The sequence below is a fragment of the Sinocyclocheilus grahami genome, unplaced genomic scaffold, assembly GCF_001515645.1.
Source record: "Sinocyclocheilus grahami isolate Dianchi unplaced genomic scaffold, SAMN03320097.WGS_v1.1 scaffold160.1, whole genome shotgun sequence".
NCBI classification, from domain to species: domain Eukaryota; kingdom Metazoa; phylum Chordata; class Actinopteri; order Cypriniformes; family Cyprinidae; genus Sinocyclocheilus; species Sinocyclocheilus grahami.
The window spans coordinates 2,139,158-2,158,990 of record NW_015505339.1 but is presented as its reverse complement, the minus strand read 5'-3'; the positions used below and the strand labels follow the sequence as shown (position 1 = coordinate 2,158,990).

Below are 19,833 nucleotides of genomic sequence, written 5' to 3'. Positions count from 1 at the left end.
TCTTTGTTACTCTTAGTTATAAAGGATGGTAGCACAGCATTTTTGAATGATTGTCTTCATGAGTTTGTCTGCATCCATATTGCATGTTTCCTCTCACTTGCAAAGTATGCTTGTAGTTATTTCTTCTAGTTCTTTCAAAGCAGTTTTTTCTGCATTACCGCTCACATATTTTTAAATCTGTTTCATTGAGGTTCCAAATAATGGCTCATTGGCTTAGATATAACACCTAGAAGCATATAGCTATTCTTATGCACACATGCAAAGTATGTTGCAGCTGTTATTTCTATGAAATTATGTTGTCTTTGCTATTCTGTTACTAATAAAATAGTTTTTTTCACTGCTTATCCTATTTCGGCACAATCCCTAAATTGAACCTAAGTAGTTTTACTAAGGGCACCCATCTCACATGAAATTGAACTATGTCAAACATATTCTACCTGCCTTCCTGATATAAATTACTATGAATTTGATAATTAATTTGGTAATTAATACTGAGATTGGGCAAAAAGCACTAATGACTTGTTTAAGACTTGAATCTTAAAGCTGAGGACTTGCAACTCGACTTGGACTTGCCTGTCTTGACTCGGGACTTGACTTGAATACACATAAATATTACATGGAAAGATACAGAGAAAACCGGAAAATATCCAGTTTAATTTGGTAAATGCTGCTCCATCTGAAAGCACGTGATGATTTACTGCTGATTACATAACCGGCATTACTATCAAAATGTGCATGACAATCGCATTTGATTAATCGTGCAGCCCTACTTGGAACAGTGGTGAACCTTCCCAGGAGTGGCCGGCCTACCAAAATTACTCCAAGAGCGCAACGACGGCTCATCCAGGAGGTCATAAAAGAACCCAGAACAATATCTAAAGAACTGCAGGCCTCACTTGCCTCAAGTAAGGTCAGTGTTCATGATTCAACAATAAGAAAGAGACTGGGCAAAAACGGCATCCACGGGAGAGTTCCAAGGCAAAAGCCACTGTTGACCAAAAAGAACACAAAGGCTCGTCTCTCATTTGCCAAAAAATATCTTCAATATCTTGAAGACTTTTGGGCAAATATGCTGTGGACCGATGAGACAAAAGTTGAACTTTTTGGAAGGTTTGTGTTCCAGTGTTCCATTCGTAAAACCAACACAGCATTTCATAAAAAGAACATCATACCAACAGTCAAACATGGTGGTGGTAGTGTGATGGTATGGGACTGCTTTGCAGCTTCAGGACCTGGACAACTTGCCATAATTGACGGAACCATGAATTCTGCACTCTATCAGAAAATCCTGAAGGAGAATGTCCGGCCATCAGTTTGTGACCTCAAGCTCAAGCGCACTTGGGTTATGTAGCAGGACAATAATCCTAAATACACCAGCAAGTCCACCTCTGAAGGGATCAAGAAAAACAAAATTAAGGTTTTGGAGTGGCCAAATCAATGTCCGGACTTAAATCCGATTGAAATGCTGTGGCATGACCTTAAACAGTCCATTCATGCTCGAAAACCCTCCAATATGGCTGAATTAAAACAATTCTGCAAAGAAGAGTGGTCCAAAACTCCTCCACAGCGATGTGAAAGACTCATTGCCAGTTATCGCAAACGCTTGATTGCAGTTGTTGCTGCAAAGGGTGGCACAACCAGTTATTAGATTTAGGGGGCAATTACTTTTTCACATAGTGCCAGGCAGGTTTTGACAGCTTTTTTCCCTTAATAAATGAAATGATTATTTCAAAACTGCATTTTGTATTTACTCGAGTTATCTTTGTGTAATATTAAAATATGTTTAAACTATGGGTGCCCAAACTCGGTCCTGGAGGGCTGGTGTCCTGCAGAGGTTAGCTCCAACCCTAATCAAACACACATGAACCAGCTAATCAAGCTCTTATTAGGCATGCTAGAAACTTCCCGGCAGGTGTGTTGACTCAAGTTGGAGCTAAACTCTGCAGGACACCGGCCCTCCAGGACTGAGTTTGGGCACCCCTGGTTTAAACTGAATCATTCAAGTATGACAAATATGCACACAAAAAAAACAGGAAGGGGGCAAAACCTTTTTCACACCATTGTGTTTGTGTGTATATATATATATATATATATATATATATAGATAGATGCTTTATTAATTTTAGCTTTAGTGAAACTAAAAAAATTTTTGGTTTTTTTTAAACCAGGAAGGGGGCAAAAAAATTTTCACACCAGTGTGTGTGAATATATAATTTGTTTTGGTGATATATGGGAGATTCTTTACAGGTTTCATGAGATAAATCTGGCTGCTATTTTTCTCAGTTTAAGTTTCAAATACTTTATACATTGCTTTCCAAAAATGTATATTCAACACATCCCAACAGTGAATAGAGTGTCATGCGTTTATCAGTACCTGTCCAGGGGATGGAAGTGTTAGTGATAGGGAATGTAGTAATGATATTTGTGGTAGTGGACAAGGATGGCATCACTGTGGTGACATTCACGAATGATTGTCTTCATGAGTTTGTCTGCATCCATATTGCATGTTTCCTCTCACTTGCAAAGTATGCTTGTAGTTATTTCTTCTAGTTCTTTCAAAGCAGTTTTTTCTGCATTACCGCTCACATATTTTTAAATCTGTTTCATTGAGGTTCCAAATAATGGCTCATTGGCTTAGATATAACACCTAGAAGCATATAGCTATTCTTATGCACACATGCAAAGTATGTTGCAGCTGTTATTTCTATGAAATTATGTTGTCTTTGCTATTCTGTTACTAATAAAATAGTTTTTTTCACTGCTTATCCTATTTCGGCACAATCCCTAAATTGAACCTAAGTAGTTTTACTAAGGGCACCCATCTCACATGAAATTGAACTATGTCAAACATATTCTACCTGCCTTCCTGATATAAATTACTATGAATTTGATAATTAATTTGGTAATTAATACTGAGACACTAATTTGGGCAAAAAGCATTAATGACTTGTTTAAGACTTGAATCTTAAAGCTGAGGACTTGCAACTCGACTTGGACTTGCCTGTCTTGACTCGGGACTTGACTGCAAAGACTCTAGACTTACTTGTGACTTGCAAAACAATGACTTGGTCCCACCTCTGGTAAATGCTGCTCCATCTGAAAGCACGTGATGATTTACTGCTGATTACATAACCGGCATTACTATCAAAATGTGCATGACAATCGCATTTGATTAATCGTGCAGCCCTACTTGGAACAGTGGTGAACCTTCCCAGGAGTGGCCGGCCTACCAAAATTACTCCAAGAGCGCAACGACGGCTCATCCAGGAGGTCATAAAAGAACCCAGAACAATATCTAAAGAACTGCAGGCCTCACTTGCCTCAAGTAAGGTCAGTGTTCATGATTCAACAATAAGAAAGAGACTGGGTAAAAATGGCATCCATGGGAGAGCTCCAAGGCTAAAGCCACTGCTGACCAATAAAAAGAACACAAAGGCTCGTCTCACATTTGCCAAACAATATCTTGATTACCCCAAGACTTTTGGGCAAATATTCTGTGGACCGATGAGACAAAAGTTGAACTTTTTGGAAGGTTTGTGTTCCATTATATCTGGCGTAAAACCAACACAGCATTTCATAAAAAGAACATCATACCAACAGTCAAACATGGTGGTGGTAGTGTGATGGTATGGGCATGCTGTGCAGCTTCAGGGCCTGGACAACTTGCCATAATTGACGGAACCATGAATTCTGCACTCTATCAGAAAATCCTGAAGGAGAATGTCCGGCCATCAGTTTGTGACCTCAAGCTCAAGCGCACTTGGGTTATGTAGCAGGACAATAATCCTAAATACACCAGCAAGTCCACCTCTGAAGGGATCAAGAAAAACAAAATTAAGGTTTTGGAGTGGCCAAATCAATGTCCGGACTTAAATCCGATTGAAATGCTGTGGCATGACCTTAAACAGTCCATTCATGCTCGAAAACCCTCCAATATGGCTGAATTAAAACAATTCTGCAAAGAAGAGTGGTCCAAAACTCCTCCACAGCGATGTGAAAGACTCATTGCCAGTTATCGCAAACGCTTGATTGCAGTTGTTGCTGCAAAGGGTGGCACAACCAGTTATTAGATTTAGGGGGCAATTACTTTTTCACATAGTGCCAGGCAGGTTTTGACAGCTTTTTTCCCTTAATAAATGAAATGATTATTTCAAAACTGCATTTTGTATTTACTCGAGTTATCTTTGTGTAATATTAAAATATGTTTAAACTATGGGTGCCCAAACTCGGTCCTGGAGGGCTGGTGTCCTGCAGAGGTTAGCTCCAACCCTAATCAAACACACATGAACCAGCTAATCAAGCTCTTATTAGGCATGCTAGAAACTTCCCGGCAGGTGTGTTGACTCAAGTTGGAGCTAAACTCTGCAGGACACCGGCCCTCCAGGACTGAGTTTGGGCACCCCTGGTTTAAACTGAATCATTCAAGTATGACAAATATGCACACAAAAAAAACAGGAAGGGGGCAAAACCTTTTTCACACCATTGTGTTTGTGTATATATATATATATATATATATAGATAGATGCTTTATTAATTTTAGCTTTAGTGAAACTAAAAAAATTTTTGGTTTTTTTTAAACCAGGAAGGGGGCAAAAAAATTTTCACACCAGTGTGTGTGAATATATAATTTGTTTTGGTGATATATGGGAGATTCTTTACAGGTTTCATGAGATAAATCTGGCTGCTATTTTTCTCAGTTTAAGTTTCAAATACTTTATACATTGCTTTCCAAAAATGTATATTCAACACATCCCAACAGTGAATAGAGTGTCATGCGTTTATCAGTACCTGTCCAGGGGATGGAAGTGTTAGTGATAGGGAATGTAGTAATGATATTTGTGGTAGTGGACAAGGATGGCATCACTGTGGTGACATTCACACACTGTCTGTCCTGTTTCGTTGTGCCCTCTTGGTGTGTCATCATCCCCAACTTACCACAACTGTGGAAAAGATAATGATCACAGAGATAATGCATGAGACAAGAGCAGGTCAATCTTAATATTGTGTGTTTGTAAGGCAGCACTGGTTTGATATTCCTCAGATACTCTGGTTAGTGTTTGTTCTAAACCCTCTACTACATAATCTGCAAATAATTTGACTTTATCTTAAACTTTCCCAGATAGAATGTTCAGAACTGAAAATAACCGTTAGAGTAATTTGCATACTAACATATGCTCTTCCTTCTGATATATATTTGCATAGTAAATTGTGATTGGGCTTATCTTCTTTCCATATATTTTTCTACTAACTACAGCTGCTTGTACACTTCACAGTGGATGTGTGTTGATTCTCGTACACAGAAAAAAAGTTGTGCTAAACAGAAGTGGCGAGCAGAAACCTCAAAGATAAAAATGTGTGTGAGAGATAAAGAAAGAAGTGTGAAAATAAAAAATAGTGTGAAACTTGGTGGTGCTGCTATGTGTGACTACACATGATTCATGTGTAGTCACACATGATCTTACTCAAAACATGCCTATTAAATGCATTTAAGTCTCCTAAAATAGTAGCTACCACAATGCCAGCTTACTGAAAGTCAAAAGAGCCAACCAAGTCTGTATGATATTCTGGCCTCTGTATGGACTGAATGCAAGTCTGAGGTATTTGCATTTTCCAGTAATTACTGTATATCTGGATGCAGTTTTATGGAAGCCATCACAGGATAAAAAAATTAAAAAGGTAACTTTATATCTCATAATTCTGAGTTTATATCTAAAAATCGTGCCTCTTTTCTCGCAGTTCTGAGAAAAAAAGTCAGATTTCGGTTACACTTTATTTTAAGGTGTCCTTGTTACAGTGTAATAATTATACATTTAAGTATTTAGTAATATTTATAAACTACATGTACTTACTATATGGGTACACTCTTAAAAATAAAGGTGCTTAAAAGGTTCTTCACAGCAAAGCCATAGAAGAACCATTTTGGGTTCCACAAAGAACCATTCAGTCAAAGGTTCTTTAAAGAAGCATCTCTTTCTTACCTTTTTATAATCTGAAGAACCTTCTTTCACCACAAAGAACCTTTTGTGAAACAGAAAGGTTCTTCAGATGTTAAAGGTTCTTTATGGAACCATCTAGACAAAAAGGTTCTTCTATGGCCTCGTGAAGCACCTTTATTTTTAAGAGTGTAGGGTTAGGATTAGGGTTACTTGCATGTAATTATGCATAATTTATTGTTAATATAAGTACATGTAACGTAATGTAATGGTACACTGGTATACACATATGCAAACAACAGGCGTTATATTTGTTCACAAGGGATAATGTATCAGTGCGTTGTGTATGATGTAGGCTTGCTGCCAAATACATTGCCCACCGCGGTACCGCCCCCACTGTCATTTGGCTTTTTTATAGAAATAAAAATCATACAGTAAACTGAAAGTGTCTGCTCTGCTCCATACAGTTCATGCTGCAGAGCCGCAGCACAGTGCGAATATTTCGGGTGTATGGACGCGAAAGTGAATGCAGCAAAAATTAAGATGTAAAAGTAAATTAAGGGTGCGTTCACACATGTAGTTCTGTTCTCTTGGTTTGTTTGGTCCAGACCAGTTTGGTATGCTTAGCGTTCACACTGGCATTATTTACAGCGAACCTAAAGATACCAAACCTAAAGGCATAGTGATACATTCTAGGGGTGTAACGGTACACGTATTCGTACCGAACCGTTTCGGTACGGGTCTTTCGGTTCGGTACGCATGTGTACCGCACGAATACAGTTGTTGTTTTTTTCTTCTTCTTCTTCTTCTCCGGAAATTCAAATAATAAATGGCGTTTGACCGTCTTTTATGTGGCACGACAGATCGCTGTATAAACGCCTTAGAGAGCAGCTTCTGGGAAGGTTCAGAAACGTGCTGGTATAATCCCAACACAAGCACTGACTAGAGCAGCCGCGATTAGCTCTGGTTCCCGTGTCTGAGCCGTGACGTCCCGCAGATTTGTGCAGAGCGGAGCGCGAGTGAACTCGATCATTCCTTCCTCTGTACTACTAGTTTTACCGCGAATAAACATGACTGAACATCTCATGCCTCATGTAATTGCTCAATCAGTGTTTCAACCGCGGAAAGACATCAACAATACAGCGTGGAAATAAAACACAGCTCGTTAGTTCACTAGAGAAATGAAGTCTAGAGAGGAGCATTTTGCGAAATATTACACCATATACTCATTTTATTTTACTAAACCTGTTAGTCTTAATTACTTAATGTACAGTATGTTTAAATTAATCTGCTATGAAACATGCTATGACAGCCAATGTGTAATTGAATATATTTTAACAAATAACTTTTTGTAATTGAAATTTTATTATTTATAAGTTAATTTAAGTTTATTAATTTAAGTTAATTTAATTTATGTGCAATTTACATGTTTGCATACAATTTTTTTTTTTTTTAAAGTTGAATGTTGATCATCTATTTAAAAATAAATAGCAATTAAATTTAAGTTTGGGTTAAGTTGTTATGCCTAATTGTAACCTTATAATGTAAAAGGTCTCCCTATAGTTTTAAGCATAAGCTGATAAGATTTTTATCACTAAGAAAATTAAAATTATAACTGAATGTATTTAAAGAAAGAGCAACTTGTTCAGTAAACCATAAAAAAAAATAAAAAAGTTTAGTTTTCCCCCCTGCTGTACCAAAATCATACCGAACCGTGACATTAAAACCGAGGTACGTACCGAACTGTCATATTTGTGTACCGTTACACGCCTAATACATTCACAACCTGATTGGTTGGGTTGAATGACATATATTTTGTGACGGAACTTACCGAACACCCCAAAAAATAGGTGTGTTCATGTTAGGTTGTTCACAGACCGATCGGTGTATGACATCTATGTACCCATTTACCGATCGGTCTGCTCAGTGCTGCTTTAAGTCGAATACACCTAATGCCGTCTGCTGGACTAAGCAAGCTCATTGTTGCGAGTACATATGGTTTTATTTCACCACCTGTGAACTCACAGAGAGCTCATAAAAGGAACTTTGCATCCTCGTTGCTCCACGTTTGCCCTCTGCTCATTTTGTTTTGGATACACCGCTTGTTCCGCATCATCAAATCATGTCGCATCGCATCTTGTCATTACATCCTGTTTTCGGTTTGTTTTAGAAGTATTTGGTCCGTGTTGCGTTCATAGTTAATTTAAAGTATGTACCAGAGTTAGTTTTGGAAACGGACCGAAGTGAAGTTTCCCTTCAAAGTCAAAATCTGGGCATCTTTACACATACTAAAGAAACACAACCGCTGCTGACTTAACATGGCCAGAATGTGTCTACACATCCAAAAAATTCTAAATTGTCGTGTTAACATAAATAAATTTCATGAGTTCCATTTATACTTTTTGTCCCCTTCCACCTTCCATATTCCCTTGATGTGATCCTGGTTCTTTATTTCATGTCTTCTCATGGGTTTATTGTCTTGTTACCTTGTTAATCAATTCTGTTTTTTTATTGGTTCATGTTTATTGGTTTCCATTTCCAAGCCCTCAGGTTTGCTATGTTTCCTTGTTATGTATTGTCCACTGTAACCGCTGTGTGGTGAGGTTTGTCAAGTTATAAGTCTACTTGTGGTTTTTCTTTATTTAGTTCTGTCTATTTGTGTTTGATCTCATTCCAAGAGAATGCACTTTTTGGGCTAGTTCTCCTCAGTGGGTTATTGTTACATTCGAATGGCCAGATTCAAATTCAGAATTGCTAGATAAAATTGTGAGAAAAAAAAAAACTTGAAAAAACTGACTTGAGACATAAACTCAGAATTGTAAGATAGACTCACAATTCTAAGAAAAATCTGAAATGTAAGATATGAGCTAACAATTGAGAGAAAAAAGAATTGTGAGATAAAAAGTTGCAATTTTATTTTTTATTCTGTGACAAAATAAACAATTCTCAGAATTAGAATTGTGAGATAAAAGTTGCAAATACCTTTTTTAATCTTTTTATTCCATGAAAATGGGCTTCCATATGTTTTTATTTTAGTGCAGACTTAAGAACAGTAGCATATGTATAAATATTACTCACTTTTTATGAGGCTTGCAGGCTCCCAGAGAGGGTGTGCTGGAGAATGTACCCTTCCCACAGGGAACACATGGTTTATGGCAGTGTGTGACATAATCGTTTCCTTTTGTACAGTAAAAACCTGGTTTACAGAAGCATGATCTATTGTTGTCCTGAGTGCATGGAGTAACTTCCATCTCATTTCTATTCTCTGTTTCCACCCAAATACACAAAGACATAGAGAGCCATCAATGAACAAAAAAATCTACTAAAACATCCAAACATCTTATCTACTGCTTATTAAATTAGTAATAAAAACTTTACATTTAAATTATACTTTTCACACTATGCTTTAGGGGCTGTTCACACAAAACATGCTTTAGGGGCTGTTTTTTTTTTCATTCCACTGCACAGTTTTTCTACATAAAGACATGCTAGATGTAAAAAAAATAGCATTTTTGCATTCCATTGCACAGGTTTTTATGAAAGCCTATTTCTGCCACAGAATTGTAAAAAATAATTGCGACTTATTATCTCACAATTCTGAGTTTATATCTTGCATCCTTCACATGCAAAAACATCCTAATTGTGAAATTAACCTAAAATTGGGAGAGAAAAAGTCGCAATTACCTTTATTTTGCATCGTAGGCATGCATCACAGAAGGATGTGTTTGACCATTGCGCTCGCGTTTTGCATCATTTGCAAGACACATTACTCTAAAAATGCAGCACTCAAATTAAAATAAGTTCACTTTTTAAAATTGCATCTCTAGGCATTGTTGTCTTTTCACTTCGCTGTTGAAAGTTGACATTTTAACTTGAGCACCACATTTTTAGAACGCTTGTTGTCTTAAAAAGACACAAAAGCAATGATCAAACATGTCTCTCTAGTGCATTTACATAGTAAACAATTGAGAAGTACCGCAATGGAATGGAAAAATGCGACCACATTTAATCCGACATTTTGCGATTTAAAAACGTATGTTGCTAGAGGTGCATGTTTTTAAAATTGAATGTTTAATTTTATAGTTTTTTTTTTAAAGGTGCAAGACGCAAATGCAATGGTCAAACACGTCCGTCGTGCATGTGTGCATAGAAAAAATATGGAAAAGGAGCACAGTGAAATGAAAAAACATGTCCTGTATGAACAACCACCAAGAGGTCAACATGAAACTGACTCTATATACTTTTTTAATACACATTCCCAGTCTTCATTCATTTTTACATGTTTTACATCAGGTGAAAAGGCATATTCAATGAAGAGAAACTGGGTTGATTTTATCCAGTGCAAATTAATTGGATGATGAAATGTGGGCATTTCCACATTTCCCTCCCAAAAATCCTTAGTGACATCAGCTGAAAAATAATCTTGTTTCAGAGGCGATTTGCCGGAAAATAATGAAGACAAACTTTTACTTCTATGTCATAATGTGCTCTGATGAATCACACACAGTAAGAGCAGGAATGCGTACGAAGCAAATAATAAGAAGGACAACATGAATCCAGAATTCAAAACCATCCTGCGTCATTTTCAAAGCTCACTAGTGCTCAAATGCTGGGAAATGTCGTGCAACTACTAACCAGAACACTCTTGAGTACAGCGTTGACATCTCGAGATTCCCTGTTTGGATGTCTTGTAACATCCGTTATAACCTATGTGTGAAACAGAATGCAAACAATAGACATCAAAAGTAATCTCATATCTTCATGTGGCACGCACAACTCTAGCTGTGCAAGATTAAAAGTACTTGCAGCATGATTAAAGGAGTTTTGAATTGACTGGTGTCTGATTTCTAAGTACACACTCATACACAAATTACAGACATTTTGAAACCTGAGGGAAAATCATTTAGTTAAAGGCTGAGTCAAAACTCCCTATAGTCAATTTGCACAAGTCAAAGCTTTATTCTAACAGAGGGTGCAATCATTTGGTCAGTAAGGGACATGGTAGATGATCTGCTGTTTGTAAATGCCGGTTAGGTTTTAATAGGGACAGATTGACTGCGTTTAACTAACTCATCTGTCACTTTTAACCTACATGTTGACCGGCAGCATGGTTTTTCAGTTTCACATGCAAGTTTGGGTGTTGCACACCTCACCACAAATGCTCCAAAATGATTTGCTAAGGTGTTTGGAATGCTTGCTAGGTGGTTACAAGAGTCCTCCTCCAAGACTCTTAAAGTGGAAGTGAAGCAGTCAGTTAAGTTAACATTATTTAGTAAAGTGATTTCCACTTTGATTAAAAAATATATAACAAACATGATTAATGTAACCATTTTAAAGAAAAAAGGATGTTTTGTTATAGCTTTTAGAGCAAGGGCGCCGCCATCTTGCAGTACCACCGCGTGTGACGTCACGGGGTTGGTTCGCTCCGATGGCCAGTGAAGTAATAGAAGCATTTCTTTACATTTTGAACACACGAATGTTATTTTAACACACAAATAATTTGGTTTTCACCATAATTTGGATGAATATTCAACATCCAACTGTCTATATGCTAAGTTTTGATCGTGGTATCCCAAACATTGTTTTCATAATGCCAGGCACAAGGTGATGTAACCAGACGACGCTTCATCATTCATGTCGCATTTTATTGTTATGTCAGACCATTAAGACATATGCATTATATTGACTGGTTCACCAGTTGTATGTATCATATTTTATGTTCATCTGCGAATACAATTAGCTTTCCTGCTGTTAACAGGGCGTAGTGTTTAACTAATCACCTAACGTTATCTGAACAATCGGACCAGTGCTGCTTCCTCAATAAAGTTTATCATTCTCACGTGTTTTAAGCCTTGTCAGTTGAAATATTAAAGTCTTTAAGCCATTCAAGCATGAGACAGCACGGAATAGATTTCAGTGCGGTATTTACACGCTGTGATAGACCTTTTCTGAAAGAGATTTAAATGCGGTACTCAGGTGTTGTGATAGATCATTTCTGCCACAGCTCGGCTCGGACAGCACGTGAGTAGCCTACCAATTTGAGCTTTCTGTCGCGCCTTCATCAGCAAATGCACATGAAGCACGTCGGAATGACAGTCTTGAGGAGTATCCACGTAAACGAGTATTGTTTCCGATCTGCACTTTACTGGTGTGGTTTCTTCAACCCCTAATACTGCTCAGTCCCACCGCTGTATCGGCTCAAATGCATGGGCAATTGCACTTATTATGGCCTTAACAGTGCTTTCAATGTAATCTTCCTCCATTTCAAAACAAGCGTGTGTTCAAAATAAAGAAATTGCTATTACTTCACTGGCCATCGGAGCGAACCAACCCCGTGACGTCACACGCGGTGGTACTGCAAGATGGCGGCGTCCTTGCTCTAAAAGCTATAACAAAACAACCTTTTTTCTTTCAAATGGTTACATTAACCATGTTTGTTATATATTTTTTAATCAAAGTGGAAATCACTTTACTAAATAATGTTAACTTGACTGACTGCTTCATTTCCACTTTAAGGTTTAATTTGTCTAGTAATGCTTACATTCAAATACACAATAAGTGCAGTATTAGAGTATGCAATACAAAATTACATGAAACTAAATGAATGGTTAAGGAACTAACAATAGCTTCTACTATGGGTCATGCTTAATGCTTAATTTTCTTAAGACATTACGCATAATTTAATGATTACGAAGCAGTGAGGTAATCATTTCTGGTGAAACACCCTCAGAGAGTTCAACTAGAGTTTGCATATAGCTCAGTGGCTACTTAGTCTATAACACATATGTACATATAAAGATGGGTTAAAACATAAGGTTTAGAACAAAGAAAAATGGTTCTTTTTGGTTCATTAGAATTCCAAAATGATAAGGAACCAAAAATGGAAAACCCTTTTGGACTTAAAAAATACATAAACATAAGATCTTTAAATTCCATTTGCATCATTCAGCCTTTAAAGAATGTATATAAAGATGATCATTTCATCTTTTTCCACAGCTTTTTTATTTCTCATATTTTAAGCTAATGACCTAAAGGTATGAGTCACTGAATACTATTGAAATAGGCGGACAGTGGGTTGTACTTCAGAAATATATGACATGGAGGAAATGGAAGTGGTATAAACTTACCAATAACCTTGACGTGTAGAATTGTAAAAATCTGTAAAAGGAAAACAACAGTTGGCGTTTTAGTCTGAATGTCTTTTCCAATCTGAGAAGTAAAAGTTAAATAAACACTTTCTTTGTTGCAGCTGTTTGGTTCCAGATGTCTGATCTCTGGCTTGTTTTATTCTCTTGGGAAGGAGTTAACCAATGGTTCTTTCATCGCCGTTTCGATCAGGTTTTGGATTGCGTAATCAGTTCAAAAACAAGTAGGTAAGTTTGACCCAAAATGAACTCCAAGGTAATAACATGAGCTTTTGACACACTGAAAATTGGTTATGGAGAAAAGTGCATTAACTTAAAGGGTGTGCATTTTAAAGAGCATTTGATGGCAAGAACTATTATTAAGAAATGTTTGTTAACCTGTTAGACAACCTTGACTACAGATTCTTTTAACCGGAGTGTTTTAAAACTCAAATCCATCATCAGATCAAAGCAGTTAGGAGTTAAAGATGAGTCAAAGATTGATTTAATCACAAACAGGCGTTCTGGGTCACCCAATCGATGAGTAAAAACAGATAGCATCCTGTTGTCTGAGGAACTAAGGTCAAGGAAAAAATGCTTTCACTGCATTGCTTAACAACACAACAGGACTGACAAATTCATGTATGCGCCTAATCAGTTGTTGTGCCTGAGAACAAACAGATGAGGGACCGGTCACAAAATGGAAATTTCACATTGCAAAAAACACCCACAGAAAAGTTCTTATCAAGTTTGCTTTCGTGACCTGGTCACTACAAAGAAAACCACACAAAATGTACAGGGAGACAAAGAGACAGTGCACTGGGTTGCTTCTGCATCAGGGATCCCTTCATATTAAACTGAATGTCCATCCTGTCAGGGTTGACCAGACCTCAACTGATGGGTTTTGAGAAATCTTTTTATAGTTTTTTGTTTTTTTTATCTGGTCATGTTGTGATTAAACCGAGGGCAGAAATGAGTGCAGACCATTATTAGTAATTGCCATGCTTTGTTGTCCTCTCACTAAATTGGAAATTCTTTTGTGACTAAATTCTGAAGTGAAGCGAAAAAGCTAAAGCCTCAAAGGGTCAGTGTGCTGAAACCAAGAAACCGCTTTTTCCATTCAGTGCCTCTTGGTTGAAGCTCTTTCATTATATTGACTGTCACTGAATATGATTTACATATATTGAAAAAATGTGAAATGGAACTGATATTTCATATATTTAATGTCAGTAAACACCACAAAAACGACACAAAATTGTCTCAAAACCTAGTGAGCTGTCTATCCAAACCGCAATTTATTTAACTTCGACATTAAACAACAAAAGCTCTTAGGAGCAGGTTCCTTCCCCTGAGCAAGAGCAATTTAGACTTGAATCGTTTTTGAGGATAAATTATAAGTTCTTTCGATTGTTTTCTGAAAAACGACAGAATTAAAGAGTCCCTGTGGAACTTAAAACGCTTATTCTGTGGCATCAAGCTGTCAGATGTTCTTGGCGCTAATTGGAACCTTTATTTTGAAGCTCACCTCAGTCTTCAGACACGTACAGAGTTATAATTAATTCGAAACCCACAATAATAAAAGTCCCTTTATAAGACAGCTGTGATAAATTAATATTAAAATAAAACGACTAGTCGAAAATAGGAATAAAAGCCACACTCACCAGATAAAACAGCAAAATAAAAGTGTTGCTTGTTGAGGTAGATGGTGTCATGATTAAAAGCAGATGCAGATGCTGAGCGCTGCAGTAAAAAAAAAAAGTGGCATTCTGTTTGGTGCCTTTATATTTAAACGCGTGGGAAGCGCTAAACTCCAAAGAGAGATCCAACTCTCGCGAGACAGAGTGAAGCTTCAAAAACAAGCCCAATATTTTTTTCATGATTTATTATCATCAATATTATTTATTACCAATAAATGAGCCTGGAACATATTAAAATGAAAAAGCAACACGTCCACAGTAAGTGTACATTTAGAAGTTCATAACCTTTTACAACAAATAAAAGCTTTTCATTATGTGCATTCCTTACCTTTACACATTTAAAAGCATTCATTTAATAACTTGACACAGTAACCTGTAATGTGCAGTTAAGCCTTTCAAAATGTGCATAGTATAAATGTATATATGCATTTAGTTCATATGAAGTGAATTATTGTAACATTTTAATGTGCATTTAAATCTGTGAACACATTTGTATTTACAACTTGTATGTAGTATTGTGTTTAGCTTCACATTAAGAACTTACATTAATGTTTTATTGTTCGGTTAACACTAAGCGACTCTGTTAAAGCCAGATGATGCTTTTCTTATCCTTTCCTTATCCATTCAATTTCATTTATTTATATAAAATTTTACATTTTATGTTCAAGTTCACAAAACAAGCGAACATTACCATTAGTAGTCAGAAGTCAACAATTCTCATTCATACAAAATGATTCATGTTTTCCATTATTACACATACAAAAAAAAACCGCTGTGCACATGCACTCATTTCAGTAAATCCAGAAAATCTCCTGGATGCAGAAACATTCATGTGCGGCTCCATTTTGTAGGTAACTTTTGCAATCAGTCAAGAGTGTAATAGCGGATGTGGGGTTCTGGCCTCATTGGGTCTGAACGCTGAAAGCGATACCATGGCAAACTACATTTTGAAGCTGGTCAGAATGCGGGTGTCTCGATGCATTGGGCAAGGATGAATCCTAAAAAATATGAATGTTAATTAAAAGTTACCAAAAATACAGAGCTGACACAAATCATCCATAGAAACCAACTGAGATAAACGGCTACGAACATATGAATGACATAAATGTTATATCTAATCTACAAATGAATCGCTTCCAGGCCTTTCCTTGATTTTCTTCTACACTATCATATGCAACACATATGTAATATTAGAAGATTGCAATGAAACAAACATTACAGATTTGACACAAACTTTCCATGACAGCTGAAAGACAAACATCTCAGGCTTGCGTTCTGTTTTTGTGCATTTCTTTTTTAATCATCTCTCTTCCCCTTTTGGCCCTTGCTTCCCCTGTTTAGTTCATTCTTTTTGTTGTGGTAGTTTCTGATTATTCTTTTGTTTGTCTGCTAGTGCTAGGTTGCCGTTTATTTCTCCTGTGTTCCACCTGCATCTTGTTCATCACCTGTTCTGTTCGGTGTATTTAAACCCTCTGTTTGTTTCAGTCCATTGTCTGTTCTTCTGTCATCGGAGCAAGGAGGATCTAATCGCAGCACTACTTATTAATCCAAAATCTAAATATCAAACCCGCAGAAATGTTGAGGTAAAAAATAAACATGCAGCAATTCAAGTGTGCATAGGAAAGGAAATTTTCAAAGGAAAATCCTCAGATTTCTAAATAAGATTAGATTTTTTTGTTTGTTTCAGGGTTTCATGGGAAACTACATTTTCAGATTATCTGATTACCTGATTTAAAACCACTTTAGCCATTAAAGCAGGTTCATTACAAAACAGACATTAGCAGTAATAAAATGCGTATTATAAACTCTACAGATTTCATAAGAAGTGATATTGAAATGCCATTAAGAATTGACAAACTGCCAAATATAAATATGTAGAAGGGGCAATGGGCATCAGTTAAAGTGTTAGTTCACCCAAAAATGAAAATTACCCCATGGTTTACTTACCCTCAAGTCATCCTAGATGTATATGGCTTTCTTCTTTCAGACAAATACAATCGGAGTTCTATTAAAAAACATCCTGGCTCTTCCAAGCTTTATAATGGGAGTGGATGGGTAGCCCAAAATTTGAAGTCCAAAAAATTGAACCAGTTCATTATAAAAGAAGTCCACACGGCTCCAGGGGGGGGTTAATAAAGGCCTCCCGAAGCGAAGTGATGCCCTTGTGTAAGAAAAATATCCATATTTACAACTTTATAAACCTTAATCTCTAACTTCCACTAACTGTCGTACGCGTGTTCACGAGAGAGTGGCGTCCAGAGGATGACGTAGGCGTAGCGTAAACTCCGGTGAGAATATGCAAGTCTCGCGAGAAACAAGTTTTGTTTACAGCGAAGGAAAACCAGTGTCCTCTTGGCTTATATTGAAATCCTCCGAAATTTTTCTTTACAAACTACTAATTCGTGACCAGTGTTTTGCTCTCTGCACTTCTACGTTCGTCACTTCCGTGTTCCTCACCGCGTTTGCCTACATGGTACGTCATCCGCTGGACGCCACTCTCTCGCGAATGTGTGTATGACAGTTAGCAGAAGTTAGATAGATAACTCCGATTGTATTCATCTGAAAGAAGAATGTCATATACACCTAGGATGGCTTGAAGGTGAGTAAATCATGGGGTAATTTTCATTTTTGGGTGAACTATCCCTTTAAACACCTGGACTGGGTTCCCCTATAATGTCTCACCAGTTCATGGTCAAACCAGGATGAGGCTGACCCTCCCATAGCCGCTGGTTTTGCCATGGAGCCCCGCAGATCCAGACTGCTCATCTGAGAGCCAGAGTTCAGGGTGGGATTGGACCATCCAGACAAACAGTTCTGCAAAATTAATATTTGCATGTTTAAGGTTTTGAGAATAACATTTATCAAGAAAACTACAAGTTAAAGGTGCTGTCGCACACATTATTAGTCAATGCGATAATCTTAAAAGTAAAATATCACCAAAATAATTGGTCTGCTCGATATATTTCACTCGAGAAATCAGTGTTAGTGCTGATTTGACTATTTGAAACTCACTGAGGGCAAACCCAGGCTGTCAGAGGGATCAAAACTGCAGCGGCGATGGGCTTTGTATTTGTACGCTGGCAGCAGAGTTGAGCGAGGAATACTGACCCTGAAACAAATGTATAGAGATTGACAGAGATCTCAAAATAGATACTCAAAAGCGGTCACTCAATCACACACCAAATAAAATAAAATAAACAGAGCTAAGATATTGGAAACTATATAGGAAACCTGTAATGTCTATAGATCCTCTGAACTATTTTATATTGGACTGGCATGGCACAGTCTAAAATAAACATTTTGTTTGAAATTATATAAAATGTATTTTTCTCACATGCTCAAAGAGGCTGCATTTATTTGATCAGAAATACCGTAAAAACAGTAATATTGTGAAATGAATTGTGACATTGAATATGTTTTGAAATGTAATTTATTCCAGTGATGCAAAGCTGAAATTTCAACATCATTACTCCAGTCTTCAGTGTCACATGATCCTTCAGAAATCATTCTAATATGCTGATTCACTGCTCACAGTATGTTTAATGCATCCTCTCTCCCCCCCCAAACTTCTGAAATGCAATGTATGAATAAGTGAGCACTAACAAAACCATATTAAACAGTTTGACATATGCACCTGATTAAAGCAGGCTCTCATTCAGTATAATGGTGTTCAGATTTGGGCATCTTGCACACTGGACAGGCGGTCTGTGCATCCAGCGGAGCCACAAACAGTCGACTGTTTATTATGTAGCAGAATGTGCCTGTGGAACAAAGGCAAAGGCAAAATAAAGAGAATTATCTGGTACACTCATGACGTCAAAGCGATGTCACGCCAACCCAAATCTGCCGATCTCTTACACTGATGCGTGTCTGCAGGTGTCTGCAGCTCTTCACTGCCAAAGCGTAGAAGATGCAAGATCAGCAACAGATGGAAATCTGTGGGAAAAAAAGAAAAAAGCATTTCCACGATTAAAACATCTTTCGACATCTTGCAGAATTAAACATACGATGCATGAGATATAACAGATTTAAGCAACATACTTCCATGAGTTCACCACGGTTAAGGGACATCAAAAGAAAGAACGAAGGTAACCTTCACTGCTTTATACAAGAACTCATTATCTACCAGGTTTTATTGTGTAACAAATGACAAAGAAAGAGACCGACCCTGATAACAAGCTGTGGACGCACTTTTCTCGATTGGTCTGATGGAAGACGAACTGCTCCGAACAATCTTCAAGAGAGCTTTCAGCATCCAGTAGGCCTAAAGAGAAATTAAACGGTAACCTTCGGGTTTCCAAAAAGCACCTGGATGGAAACTGTGGTGTATTCCATTTATGCAAATGAAAAAAATAAATCTGGTACTCTTGAAATGAAAACACTGGTTAAACAGTAGCAGATGGGGATTTCTTTCTGTGTAGGTGCTTTTTCACTTCTTTGAAAATCATTATAAACCATCAGATCTCCATTAGATTTTGTACACTTTGTTTCTCTACTGTTTACTGGTTACCTGGCCCCATCTAGCAAATTTAACTCAAGCTGACTAAAGGTCAATTCACGCCACACAGACAAACGGAAACAAACACGTTTACACCTGTCGGCACTATCAGTGTTTTGTCTTGACAGTTATTTTTCATAAAAATCCTTAACAGACGAATAGTCTCCATCAGTTGACTAACAGTCGAGTGCATCAGTGTTCAAGTTCCCACACCTGGTCACAGGGGGTGCGAGCTACAGATTTGGGCAGCATCAGTCTCACAGATCTGCTCTGCCCCTTCCAGCAACAGTTCGCTACGTCGTCCAGTAGTGTGCTGTTGGTGCTCAGTTCTGAGCTTTGGCTGGGTTTGGGTTTATGGTGGTCCAGTGTGGGGTCTTCACAATCTCTAGGATGCTGTTCGTCTGAAGATACAAAGACATTTTATCAGCAAGTATTATTGGTCCAACAAATACATTGTCAGTGTTTCATATATTTACAAGTCAGCTGATAGAAAATCAACACAGTATGTCAAAGACGAAACGTTTAAGAGCTGTTAAACTCTGTTTCTCTCTTATTCCGAGGTCACCGTAGCCACCAGATCC

General features: G+C 37.4%; 2 protein-coding genes and 1 pseudogene across 2 annotated transcripts in view; all 3 read right to left on the bottom strand.

Annotated features, from left to right (window-relative positions):
- LOC107592861 (uncharacterized) overlaps positions 1–2,455 on the bottom strand; it is an 18,813-nt gene extending 16,358 nt beyond the window's left edge. Inside the window, exon 1 of the mRNA XM_016282432.1 lies at positions 2,375–2,455. Coding sequence (XP_016137918.1) covers positions 2,375–2,447 — 73 coding nt within the window. The 5' untranslated portion in view covers positions 2,448–2,455. The remainder of the gene's footprint in view (positions 1–2,374) is intronic.
- A 2,259-nt stretch (positions 2,456–4,714) lies between these two features.
- Positions 4,715–14,790, bottom strand: LOC107592891 (tumor necrosis factor receptor superfamily member 6B-like). The gene is made up of 5 exons (XM_016282467.1): positions 14,719–14,790; positions 13,061–13,091; positions 10,569–10,640; positions 9,012–9,198; positions 4,715–4,940 (listed from the first exon to the last, which is right to left on the bottom strand). The coding sequence occupies exons 1-5, from the start codon at positions 14,767–14,769 to the stop codon at positions 4,715–4,717; spliced, it is 567 nt and encodes a 188-aa protein (XP_016137953.1). The 5' UTR covers positions 14,770–14,790.
- Positions 14,791–14,956: 166 nt separating this feature from the next.
- Positions 14,957–19,833, bottom strand: part of LOC107592890 (migration and invasion-inhibitory protein-like) — a 6,310-nt pseudogene continuing 1,433 nt past the window's right edge.